Source organism: Dinoponera quadriceps, unplaced genomic scaffold (genome assembly GCF_001313825.1).
Source record: "Dinoponera quadriceps isolate SergipeBrazil2010 unplaced genomic scaffold, ASM131382v1 scaffold676, whole genome shotgun sequence".
NCBI classification, from domain to species: Eukaryota; Metazoa; Arthropoda; class Insecta; order Hymenoptera; family Formicidae; genus Dinoponera; species Dinoponera quadriceps.
In genome coordinates this window covers 914,678-927,935 of record NW_014554818.1, presented here as the reverse complement: position 1 = coordinate 927,935, position 13,258 = coordinate 914,678, and the positions used below count along the sequence as shown (strand labels likewise).

Genomic DNA, 13,258 nt, shown 5'->3' with positions numbered 1-13,258 from the left:
AAATATAGTTTTTTATGTCAACTATATTGTCTCGTCAATATGCACGTAAGATTATTATTACTGATGTTATTATTAGGTTGTTACAAATGCTTTGTCAGTTTCTTGCATGTGTTGTTTCTTTGCAGTTGATTTTCAACTAGTCTTTGGTGGTGTGTGTCACTCAAATTTGTGATTAAAAAACTGACAGAACTTTTGTAACAACCTAATAGAATACTTGTTTAAAAAAATGGTTTTCCCGATTCAAATTCTTTCATGACGCGATTATATCTACAAATATTAAACATTCTTTCTAATAGCGAATTCGACTTCCCCGCACTACACCGGATTAGTGCACATTAGTGTACATTAGTGCCGCTACGTATAAAGTATCTGAATATAATATATAACATAACTATTTTAACGATAAAAATAATTAATGTATATTCTGGTAAATAACAATATTATTAGATGTTTAATCGTTCAAAATATTCATATGTTTTTTCATCTAAATGATTGTTTCATATATAGCAGTCTTCAGCATGCACCAATCCGGTGTAGTGTGGGTGTTTCGCTACAAATTCGCTACATGTACACGGAGAAAACAAATCGGTTAAATTAACATAATAATATAATTAACATAATAACGAACGAATTAAACGTATTTTGTTTCGAAGAAACAGAATTTCTGATTCTTATAAGCCAATTTCGGTCATAAGAAGTAGAAATTCTGTTTCCTTCGTTCATCATCGCGTTGATTCAAGCAATCTTTTCTCCCTCTGTGTATAATCGCAAAATAATTAAGCAAAGTGTATAGAAATAACTAGCAGCGTTGCAAATCGTATTGTATATCGCGAAACCTCCGCGTTCAGAAACCTAACCGTTTGCCTAACCCGATCTCTTTCACGTTTCAGGGTGTTGAAACCGCCTGGCGGCGGCAGCAGCGACATTTTCGGCTCTGGCCCGGAGGAAACGAGCCCGCGACGCGTCAAGACTCACAATCAGTCCCAGCTGGGCCTGGCGTTGTTCGGCGACGCCAACGGCACCGACGCCGGTAATGGCAACGGCAACGGCAACGCAAACGCCGCCGTGTCCCCGCGCTCCAGCAGCAAGCCCGGTAATGATTCATACAATCGTCTGTTTGGCCCCCCCGATGCCCCACCCACCACCCCAAACGCGAGAAATCACATGCGCAGCAATATCTCCCTCAGCGGGGGATCGTCGGCCTCGTCGTTATCGTCGGGCGCCGCGACGTCGCCCGCGAAGAGCACGACCAGCAGCGGCAGCAACACGACGGGCGTCGCCAATGGCTTTGCCGCCAGCAACGGCAGCAATTCGTTCAACGATATCACAGGTAAGGACGCCCTTTCGTCCTGCGATCGGGCGAGCGTTTACGGAGGTGGTCGCGGATCCTATCCGGGACGGTCGCGAGGGCGAAAGAAAGAACGAGAGAGAGAGAGAGAGAAAGGGAGAGATTGAACGAGAGAGAACGAGACTCGTCTGCAACTTCTCGAAAGAAGGACCTCGTTACCGTAGTTCTTCAATTTGATGGACTTCAGTGAAATAATTGACGAATCACAAATGCAAATCCTTCAGCTGAAGTTCTTCTTACACACTTCTTACACGTATCTTGCTGTTTTAAATAATATCATTTAACACGTTTGGACCCGTTAACTCAATACGTTCTAATTTAACGTGTCAATTTAACACGAATAAACGTTTTAAATGACGTAAACTAAATCGACAAAAAACATGTAAAAATAGCTCCAGTCAAATGTGTCATTCTGAGACGTTTATGCGTGTAAAAATGACACATTTGGATCTGCAAGTGTAATTAGCATCTCATCCGCGAATGATCGTTACGTATTCGAGCATTTTGATTAATTTGCATTTTCTCAACGTTCAACGAATCAATTGTGATCTGTCTCTTTTGTCGGTGGAATTTTGCACGAATTGATACAAGTTCGGAAGTGTTCGTATTTTCTTCCCCTCTCTCTCTCTCTCTCTAGGAAGGACTCTCTCGCGGCAATTCGGTATTCAGGAACAACGCGAACCGTCCCGGAACTACTCGATCCGCACCCCGGACGATCGCTGATCTAAGTTGAAATATGTGTGTGTGTCGCAGGCTCTTGGCGTGTATTTTCGTCCTTTTGTCGATTGTCTTTTTGTCGATTATTACTATTTCCGCACTTGTCGCCACGAGAAATACTTTTCCGGCGTTACGGTCTGAAAGAGGCGTTCGATTTGTGGGAGTCGGACACTTTGAAAAATTCGCGAATTTCATTGCGACTTTTACTATCTGTCGAATAGAAAACACGTACGTGAAAGAACACATCTCTGTGTTGAAGATATATCTTGTTACCGCGACCACTAGAACGAGTACACAAATTGTTCCTCAAATGAATCGCATCGTATTCGAATCGGTCGATATTACCGTCCTTATTGTTACATAATGATTCGATATTTTTTACTTACGCGTGAATCAGCAATCGCGAGATCGCGACTCGCTTTTTCTTTTTTCTTCTCACGCGAACCGAGCCGCTGATAGCCGAATAGGCTTTGTCGGTCGGTGCTGAGCTAGCGAGACACTGCGAGAGAAATAATGAGAATAATAGAAAAAAGAAAACAAGACACGAAATGTGAAGTTCTCACTGTGCGATCACGATGATCATATTGTCTAATTGTGCCGCTTTTAATCATAAGTCACTTTCCTTGAACTGTTCGCAAGCAGCTTTTAGGAGAAAGAAACGATTTCGTAAGTGTGTAACGAGACATTCAAGTAGATGACACACGACACTATCACACTCCGTATTGTTTGATCACAGACGCGAGCATTAAATATCGTTCGTTCGTGTCGATCGTTCGGAAATCGCGCGGACGTCACGGGATCGACCATTCATTTCATTCATCCCGGGAGCGCGCTCGCGACTCTATTTCATAAAAAGTTCTCGTCATGTGTCGCCGGAACATCATCGCGTATTATTCTAGGGCCTGCCACGAGAATGGAAACACATATTTTGAGTTAGACACGCCATATTTATCGCTTAGGCCTTAAGTTCGTACCATACACACGCGCGCGCGCGCGCACATACGCACACATTACTCCGCTAGTAACATTTATCTCGCTTTTATGTTAAAATTATTTATTCACATTACATTATCCCCACAAGATTCGCTCACTCACAACGAACTCGCGGTGAACGACATTGATCTGCAATATCAACGCGAGAAAAAAAAATGTAAATGTTATCGTTGAAAATTGGCAACGATAATTCAATGATAAGTTGTTACTTCGATTAACTAGAATTTTGCTCATGAAGAAATATCATGTATATATTGCGAATTTGATCAGAAATTACGAATTACTATGTAACTATTTTTTGGGAAAGAGAGAGAGAGAGAGAGAGACTCTCTTTTCGCGAAAGATAGAAGGTATTTCGATGTCGTTTGCGAGACGTCACTCACGCCGCTGCGAACGAGGTGCACTGTCGAGGCTGAATCGCGATGCGTTCACTCGCGAAACCTTCCGTTTCGTTTAACAAATGCACGCACGATCGAAGAGAATCTCTTCATCTTTTCTTCCGGTAACGCTCGAACGCAACGAATTAATCTTGGAATGGCGCGTATCACCGGCGGCGAATAAAACTGTTGCTTCCGCGAGTGTTTCTTCACGGTCGGAATAACACGCGATTTGTCTCGCTTTTCTAACACCACCTGTTGTCTTTTTTGAGTTTTCGCATTGTTGCCGTTTGTTAAATACTCGTGCCTCGCCTTACTTTTACAACTTCAGCACAACACACACCGTTTCAACTTTGTTTTCATTTTAATTTCCGTCGCACGGACGAATCCGAGATATCGAGGACGCCTCTCTCTCTTGTTTTGCCTCGGCTGACGAATATCGAATTTGTGCCAAGAACGAATTTTACGTACGAATGTCCGAATTTACGTTCGTATTTTATATCCGAAATTAGTCGGCGAACAGTCGGGAAACAAATGGGAAAATCGCGCAGAATGTCGGGAAAATAAATGAGAAAGTGCGAGTACGTATCGACGTGTTCGAATTTCAAGGAAATTTTCAAAGTATTGCTGTTCGTTCTTACACTAAATGAAAATTTCGAAAATCTACCTTGAAAATTAACAAGAAACTAAAGACCAAAAAATTGAACAGGAAAAAAGGTTTCTTTGGATTTAGTACAAATGTTTTTAGGATTTGGTTTGCTTAATATAAGCAACATAATTTAATATATCCAAATAATTTTGTTTGAATAAAATTGTTATCGTTTAACTAGGGTAAACCATGTTGTTTGATAGAAAAAAACAATATTACTTACGAAAAATATAATATGTATATTTAGCTTTCAATAAACAAATTTATTTCATTATAATAAATATTGTTCTACTATGAAACAAAAAAAATTCTTTAATATTTTTCTAACATAGTGTTACTTCTTTCAAATAATTTATTTGGATGAAAATATGAAAGAAATATTTAATTTGACATGAAGATATTTATTGTTCGAGAAACTACACAATCCTCTTTGTTGAGTCCAACGTTTGTTCCATTCTAAAAGACAAATTTGTCTCAGTTGAAGAAATTTTATTACATCCAAAGAAATCTTTATCTTTGTGTACAGAACGAAATGTACGTTTGCTCTGATACATCGATCAGTTTTGACTGTTAAAAGTTTATTAAAAATAATTTCTCGTAATTTTTTAAGAACTTATAAATTTGTAAATTTCTTTTTTTTGGTTCATGTGCATTGCGTTCCGCGACTCGCATTGATCCTTCCTTATTTCGTTCACTTGATTAAGAAAAAAAATAAGTAGTACATCTCAATGATTCCGTGGTCCGCGGAGAGAGAGAGAGAGAAAGTGAGCAGTGTGTGAGCGCGGTATATCTGCGATCCGTCCGTACGAGTTGCCGCGCATTAACACGAGTTGGTTGGGTTACGGTTGTGGGTTTGCGACGGTGTTACGGTGCATGGGGTGGTGATACGGCTCTGGCTCGCGCGTCGCTTCACGGCGACGACGGCTGTGAACCGGTGGTGTGTTGTGAACGACGCGGGTCGGACTCCGACGTCGCATCCCTCGCAGGAGGCTCAGCCTGCGTGCCGGCGCGCAACCCGGTCACCGGAGACGGAGTCGAGGTGACGCCCGTGAGGCGCATCGCACGAAAGTGTCGAGGTAACGTTTCTCTAATTCCGACTACCCCTACGATTCACTGTCGTCCCCCTTTGTTCCGCCATCCCCGTCGTCCTCAGGACGCGCTTTCTCCCCTTGCAAAGCGCCGGTGGTACTGATCTCCATCACTACCATCACTACCGGTAACTTTACGTTACAAGATTAAGGAGATGGATATATTTTGGGGGGGGGTTGATTAAGTGAATTTTAACACGTTGACTGCCGCGTTGAGCGTGCAAAAGCTTAACCGATAATCGAATCATCGAGGAGATATATCGTAACTGAATGCAATTCGAGACGCGTGTATCTTTTGCCTTGTTTCACATCGGCTCTCTATTCGCCAGTTTCTCGAATTCAATTTAAAGAGATAAGGAATTCTCAAATTTAATTTGACATTATACTTAATGTAACGCGTAACTTAACGAGACGAGGTGACATTATAATTTCGTCACTACTGTGATCGTCACGGTGCACTAAGGGAAAATAGTTCTTTTTTGGCATCATTTGTACCCCTCTATTTTATTTTAATTATAAAAATAATAGTAGCAATATGTAAAGTTATTCCTGACTATAATTCTTTCACTATAATGATTACATTTACAAGTGCCAAATATATTTCTCTCGGTATACTCAACGTGTTAACACGTTAAATGCCGCGTTGATTTCCGCATTGATCTTGCAAAATCTTAACTGATAATTGAATTACTAAAGAAATACGGTAAATAAATGTGATTCGAGGTGCACGTATATCTTTGTCTCGTTTCATTGGCCGTATAATCATCGATTTCTCAAATGTGATTAATTACGCTTTACACGTATAGTAACTTTATGAGACACGGTAGTATTAATGCTGGTTACCGATGATCCGATCCGAAATTTTCATCCTAGTTTAAGTCTAATTTAGTTCTACACTAAGTGTTCAAAGGTCTTCTTTATATTCCTTTGATACTACAAATGGGAAAGTTATTATATAAGTTTTCTCTATACGACTTAATGCAGAACTAAATTTTTGGCTCTGGAGGGCTAAATTCGCTTTATAGCATTAAAGGAACATTTATTGTGCTGCTTTGCTGTTACAAGTGGAAACTTATTTTTGTTTTTCCCACTTGAAGATTTTAATGTAGAATTAAAAATTTCGACTCGGGAAACGTCATGGCATTCAACGTGTTAAGACAATCAACCGTTTGTGAGTGAGTTCACGCGTGTATTCAAGCAAGTCTCGTCGTGAAACGAACGATAGCGCTCTCGGACACTGCCTCGGGACAGCTTGATCAGCGTGCGATCAACGTGGCGCGACACTTCGGGGGGTAAAATTCGCTGAGGGCTGTTTGAACGCGAGTCTCTTCATGGAGCAAAGTGCGAATGGAAGATCAGTTCGATCGCCAGTTGTCAGATCGATCGCGAAACTCAAACGAAAACTCGCCCTCGATCTCCCGACTCATTCGATTTTGCGAGTGTGACCCGTGTTAAAACGATACTTATCTAATCAGGCCAGTCGTTCGCGAGTGCAGAATGAGAACATTGTGAGCGGCGGAAAAAATCAATTACCGTGCCCGGAGAGAGAAAGAGAGAGAGAGAGAGAGAGAGAGAGAGAGAATTCTGATGGTTTCGCGGCGCGTACTCATAATTGAACATAATTGAACGTCTTCCTGCTAATAAGCTCGCGTAGATTGTGAACGTACTCGTGTGAAGCGTCTCGTTATCTCTCTCTCTCTCTCTCTCTCTCTCTCTCTCTCTCTCTCTCTCTTTTCGTGGCACGCGCACCGCAACGCAAATCGCGTTAAATTGTGTAATTAGAAAAAAAAAGAAACGAGAAGAATCGCCGAGGGAACCGGAATACGGTGCGCATAAATATTTACGCGCGAAACCCGATTTAAATTCTCTCTCTTGAGTCTATCTCTCGTGTTCGAGGCGCGAGATCGAGACGAGAGCTCTCTCGATTGCAACGCGGCGATCGGCCGGGATAAAAGTTAAGTGTTGTTCGCTCGGGGAAACGTTCTCGCCGTAGAGAATAAGAGAGAAGAAAGAGAGAGAGAGAGAGAGAAAGAGAGATTCCGAACGGTAACGAATTGTTTATCGAGCGAAGTGGAATTACGAGCCACGTGTACCGTTAACCCCCGGTCTTCCGTGCTGTTTAATCGCGGGTACGATGTTTAACACGGTAATAACGCGCTCTCGCTGCTCTCTCGCAGCCAGAAGACACGTTCGCGGCTCGCCCGTCGACGAATACGGAGTCTCGGTGAGAAAAATCGCGCTGGCCGTTCGAATTTCGAGTGTCCCGGCGCCGCCGCCCTGCTGGAAATTTCCAAGTGGATTCTCACGGAAATCCAAGGCAACTCATGCGAATCCATGTGGAATATTGAAAATTCATATACGCAGAAAAGAAAATTAGTCTTAACTCAAGACCAGATATTCTCGCGTATGCAAGCAGGAATATGATAATATTCTTAGAAGACCTTTAGTCTTTCGAATTGTGTTCAAGTAATACTCGCATCAATACAATCAGGACTAAACATTTTCCGAGACGATTATGGTATTCTTTCTTACGTATGAGAATGTCTATTCTTCATTCAAGATTAATTTTTTTTCCGCATAGGAATTCACACGGTGTGAAAATTTATCCTAGAAATATTAGGAATCCACTTGGGATTGTTACCTAGGATCTGGGTTTCCGGCGCAAATTCCTAGGGGCAATTATGAGATCCCATATGGATTTCTTAGATGGATTTCCCACCTTGTTGCTTCAACAGGGCGGTTATCGAATGATCGGAGGCTACGGACGGTTTCAGACGCGCGCTCGTTGTACAAGCCCAAGGGTCACGTCTTGTATATTAGCGAAAGGAGAGTGTAAGAGCGCGATTAAGGTATTACAGCCACGCCTATGGTAATATTGTGAATCAGTATCTATGTGCACCCGTGTGTTCTGTGTGTGCCCACTTCTGCCGCTCACTCACGTCGTGTTGTCGACTCGAGTCCCAATTCGGCCTCGCGTTCGAATTCGCGCGTCGGAGACTCGCTCGGAAAAGGATCTCTGTCGTGTCTCGCGTGCAGCTTCGCGCGAAACTTTCGTCCGACGATCGCTCTGACACGTTGAGCGCGTAATTGAACTGTGCCGGAATGGTGACCGGCAACTACCATACCAAAACGTGTTGTTAAGTCACATGGCAAGTACAATTAAATGCACCCAAAAAATGCCTGTACAATGAGAAGAAGATGTTTCATACTTGTGACTATGCTCGCAGAAACAATTACTTGTGACGTAACAATTGTAAATGTAATTATTTGTGAAATAACTTTAATCAGAAACAAATAAATAGTCGGGCATTATTTTTTTTATTAAACCTTCCTACCGTGTTATTGATAATAACTTGTAAATATTCTGCTTTTGTTAGAGTAAATAAAAGTTCCCGCCAAAAATGGGTGATATTTAATTTTAACCAGATCAATCATTCTTTCTTCTCAGCGTACGGGTCAATGAAAGGCCAATTGGACGAGATAAATATTACATATATGTTTCGAATTTACCGCACGGAGAAAAAGTTTGCTCGAATTGACCTGACGTGAACGAATCAAGCGTGTTTTGCTTGAAGGTGACAAAATGTCTGGTTTTCGTAAGCTAAATTCGATATTTACAACGAAAAATTCTATTTCCTCCAGCCGAGACGCGGCTTTGGTTCGTTTGTAGTCGATTCAGCTTGAACTTTTTTCTCCGTCCTTATTTACCGCATCCGTGGTAACTTAATTATCGGTCGAGCTTTTGTACAATCGATAGAAATTAGCACAGCGGCGGTCAACGTGTCGATGCGAAGCGAGTCTCCGACGCGAGAGAGATCCATCGTTTCACACGTCTCCCGGCATTCACTGTTAATGTTACGGTAAGTTCATGCGATATCATGTCCTAGCATAGAGTAGATAATACATAATGTATCCTTGTTTCTCTCTTGTAGATCATTTCAGGTGTTAAGCCGGTTCACGAGAGCGATATACACGAGATCATCGTGGCCGGTGATCTTGCGACCGATTGAGTTTTGCGCTTAATTGCCTGCGAGATCAAGCTACTCCTGATTTTTTCCCCCTTTAAATCCTTCCGTGAGATCAGTTGTTGCTGCTAGCGCGACGAGTGTCGTGTGCCGTTTATATACGAGAGTAGTAGAACCTATTCGAAACCCCGAACGTGAACCCGCCCCCACGCTCTCCCCTTTAGTGTTAAACAGTAGTAGTGTGCCGAATTTATGCCGAAGGGCAGCATGCGTGATGTGGGTTTCAGTCGGAACTTGTGGATTCTGTCAGTGTTTCCTCTGCCGGGCGCGTAGGAACGAGAGATACGACGAGGCCAATTTCTCAGGCTAAATCGGGGAGATTCCCGCGCGAATAGGCCGAAGCAGATTGTCGATTTTATAATTAACTTATTATTGATTAATTGGTAAATTAATTTCAACCTGCAACTTCGCATTGACAAATTAATCTCAACTTACAATTTTACATTAACAGATTCTGATGAATTGAAATCAATTTTCTACGGACGAATTAACTTGAATTTGCAATTTTACAATCAATTTTACCTCTTATATTGAGTTTTGCGTTGAATTGAAATTTGAATTTGCCCGTGTTAACGTGAAATTGCGAATCGAAGTCAATTTGCCACCTTGCTAACGCAGAATCGACAATCGAGCTCCGATCCGTTCGCGCGTAATCTTGCCGATTTTCCGGAAGGAAGCTCGGATACGCAGCGAGATCTCGGGGATTCCTACGCGCTTATTAGACGATCACTTGCATGCCAGAAATGTGCGTGTTACGTCGTTACGTAGGGATCAAACACAGCTCGTGTATACTTCTCTACTTTTCCCCGTTACCGGATCCATATCCGTCTGTTGTCGCGCGGGTCGGAAAATCCCCGCGTTATACAAGATCGCGGGGGAATAATTCCTCTGCGATCGGAAACAGCGTCACTTTGCAATGGCGAGAGATAACGTCGTGCAATCCCGTTCTCTCGTGAAATAAAACCACGGTCTCTCGTCGTGCAATCGCACAGACGCGGGCGAAAGCGCGCGGTATTCGCGTCCGTTTCATGTGTCGGCCCGTCAGATCCGATCGGTCGATCTCTCCGCTTGGAATAACGACGCGTCTGTCTCGGGGGATGGAGAGGCCCGGACGCGAGAAAAAATCGTTAGTTAGCGCGATCAGAGCTGCCATTGTGTCGGCACTTCGACGTCGATTATCCGCGAGCATAGTTCGCCGGGTCGCCTTTTGTCGTTCTCCGTGCACAGCGACAGAAACAGTCGTCATTAAGAGACAATAAATAGAGAAAGGGAGAGGGAGAGTCTGAGAAAGGAAGAGACCCCACGAACTATGCCGTATTCGAGTGAATCGCCGTCGGAATAATCGATCCTCGATTGTTCGATCGTCGATCGAAGAGCTCTAACCGCTAGAGAGCGAGCGAACGAACGAACGAACGAACGAACGAACGAACACACTCGAGGATGACTCCCCCGCTCGGTCGTCCATCGGACGAGAATCGACGTCGGAATCGGCATCTTTCTCGACTCGACTAACATACGGAAAAAATGTGCTTTTCGCAGATGGCAACCCGGTAACCGGAACCGGCTACGCGCCCGAGCCGCTGAAGAACGGCCCGACCATGCAGAACGGCACCGTCAGCTCGAATTCCAGCAGCGGCGACAAGTCGATCGACTCGTCGCCGTCGTCGAAGCCGGCGGCGCGCACCCGCGTCCCGCCGGGCGGCTACTCATCCGGACTCTGGTAAAGGGCGGCGGACGACTCGTCGCCGCCGTCGGCGGGGCTGTTCCGTCGCCCGCTCATCGGGACAGCCCGATCGATCCTTTTTTCGGTCTTGTACTCTTAACCCGCTAAGGCCCGCGATCGCCTTTTCGTATTACCGTTCTAACAGAAATAGAGAGAAAGAGAGACAAAGAGAGAGGGGGAGAGAAAGAGAGAGAGAGAGAAAGAGAGAGAGAGCTCCGAGATGAGAAGATCGATAGATTCTCGGTCACCGTGTATACACCTACACCGTCGCGCGGGCGACGATTCTCCGCCGCGATTGTTTCCTTAGAAGAAGCGAAACATCCACCCCCGTCAAAGAGAGTTGCCGAAGGCAGACGGGTGAGGCAGACCGGCTACCACCGTCGGTGCGGGCTTTATTGGGTTAATCAACGAGTGGTCTAACAGCATTTTCCTCTTTTTTCGTTTCTCTTTTGCTTTGTGCCGATTGAAAGAACAAACACACACGCACACACACACACACACACACACATACATACACAGGGAGAGAAAGAGAGAAGAGGGAGGACACACTAAGAGTGACAATCTGCGATCTCTCGAGACCCGGATGACCGGATAACTCTTTCTCGAATAACCGACATCTAGAGCAAAATTGATTTTTAGAGATGACACATACATACACACACACACGTACATACATACATATATACACACACGGTGACGGATAAGCCATCATCATCATCATCGTCGTGATAATCATCATCGTCACACATCATCATCATCATTATCACTTTCTGTGTTTCCTTTTAATAAAACTATTTGATACTGTCATGTAGCGATGTTCGTCATCAGGAGGGCCGAAAAGCTTTCAACGAGGGCGAGAGATAGTAATAACGATAGGAAGCCCGTCGATTCCTCGATGTTGCGAGATGTTCCGCAACGCGGAAACGAGCGCAAGCCGCGTTTTATCTCGCGCTTCGACCAGCGGCGGAGAGAGAGAGAGGGAGAGAGAAAGAGAGAGGGGAGAGGAGGTTCGTGCGCTCAGGTTGTCGCTTAGGATCCTTGAAATATCAATCGCGCGCGAATTTTCCGCTTCAAGGCGGATCGATTCGAGACGATCGACGATTCGAGACGCTAACGAGACGCGAGAGTAATTCTGCGTCTCGCGCAGAACTCGCCTCGCGTCGGTCGGTCGGTCTGTGAGCTGAGGAATACACCCGACGGCTCCACGGATATTTCTTTTCTCCGATTCGCCGGTGAAAAATTCCACGAGCGAGCGAGCGGACGAGAGCGCAGGTGTAAACCGATCCCGGGTGGTTCGTCGAGCGTGAATTACCGGTCCTTCAATTAGCAACTCTAGTAAAGGCATTATCGCGTATACGAACAAGTAACTGTATATAGAGGTAGTTAAAACGATCATCGCGCGTAAAGTGCGCCTCCTTCTGCTCCTCCTCCTGCGGAACGCGCATTCTTCTGGTCGGCGAGCGACTCCGCGCGAGTCGTAAATCACGGTCGCCGAGAAACGCGTTTTTCCGGCGATCGCTCGAGTTTATCCAGTCCGATAAGTAAATCGGGGGAGCGAGGAGCTCTTCTGTCTTTCTGTCTTCTCGAAATTCGTCCCGGCGTCGAATGCGGGTTCTCCTTCGCTCTCTTTCGCCGCGTCGCGCTCGCTTTGTGTTTCGTCGCGACGGGCGCCGACGTTAGGACGGTCCACACCAGCGGATGCTGAAATCGTGGAGTCACGTGATTCGTGCTTTAGATAACTCTTTTTTTAACATATTGTGAGAGAGATGCGTATCAATTGTAGAAGTAACGTAATGCTTCAACTTTTCAATTTCCGAAAGAACAAGCTGATGACTTTGTGTTTTATATTTTATATTGTGTCTTTTCGAAAGGACGTTTTTTCGGATGCAATGCCGCCGAAGGTAGCCGGAAGAAGCGCTCGTCCCGTTCGATCGCTCGGAAAGCGAAGCTTCTCCCCGTCGCTGTCGAGCGTCGCACGACGTCTTTCGCTCGTTTCCAACCGTTGCGCGCGCGTCCACCACACGCACTCATACATACACACACCCTTCGAGACCCGACAAAATCGTTTCGTCGAAGAGGCATTACGCGCGACGAAATTCGCTCTCTCCGTGGTGAAGGACAATGACACGTACACGAGTAATAATATTCGCACACGCGTACAGAAGAGAGAGAGAAGAACGAGAGAGAGAGAGAGAGAGAGAGAGCGTACCAAGGTCGTAGAATTGTAGGATCGCGATCGCCACTTTATCGTAGTGTGCAGCGTTTGATTAGGAGCCAGGTGAGAATCGTTCTATCGATCGATCGATCCTGCCGAAACGTCGAAGAAAGATAAAGAGGG

The 13,258-nt window shown here is 44.7% G+C and overlaps 1 protein-coding gene across 4 annotated transcripts in view; it reads left to right on the top strand.

Annotated features, from left to right (window-relative positions):
• Positions 1 to 13,258, top strand: part of LOC106742204 (microtubule-associated protein Jupiter) — a 105,114-nt gene extending 91,856 nt beyond the window's left edge. For 3 of the 4 annotated variants that reach the window (XM_014614937.1, XM_014614938.1, XM_014614936.1), the window contains exons 2-5: positions 891 to 1,330; positions 2,708 to 2,731; positions 5,071 to 5,160; positions 10,737 to 13,258. In XM_014614937.1, coding sequence (XP_014470423.1) covers positions 891 to 1,330; positions 2,708 to 2,731; positions 5,071 to 5,160; positions 10,737 to 10,921 — 739 coding nt within the window. In that variant the 3' untranslated portion in view covers positions 10,922 to 13,258. The remainder of the gene's footprint in view (positions 1 to 890; positions 1,331 to 2,707; positions 2,732 to 5,070; positions 5,161 to 10,736) is intronic. The other variant, XM_014614939.1, reaches the window with a different exon arrangement.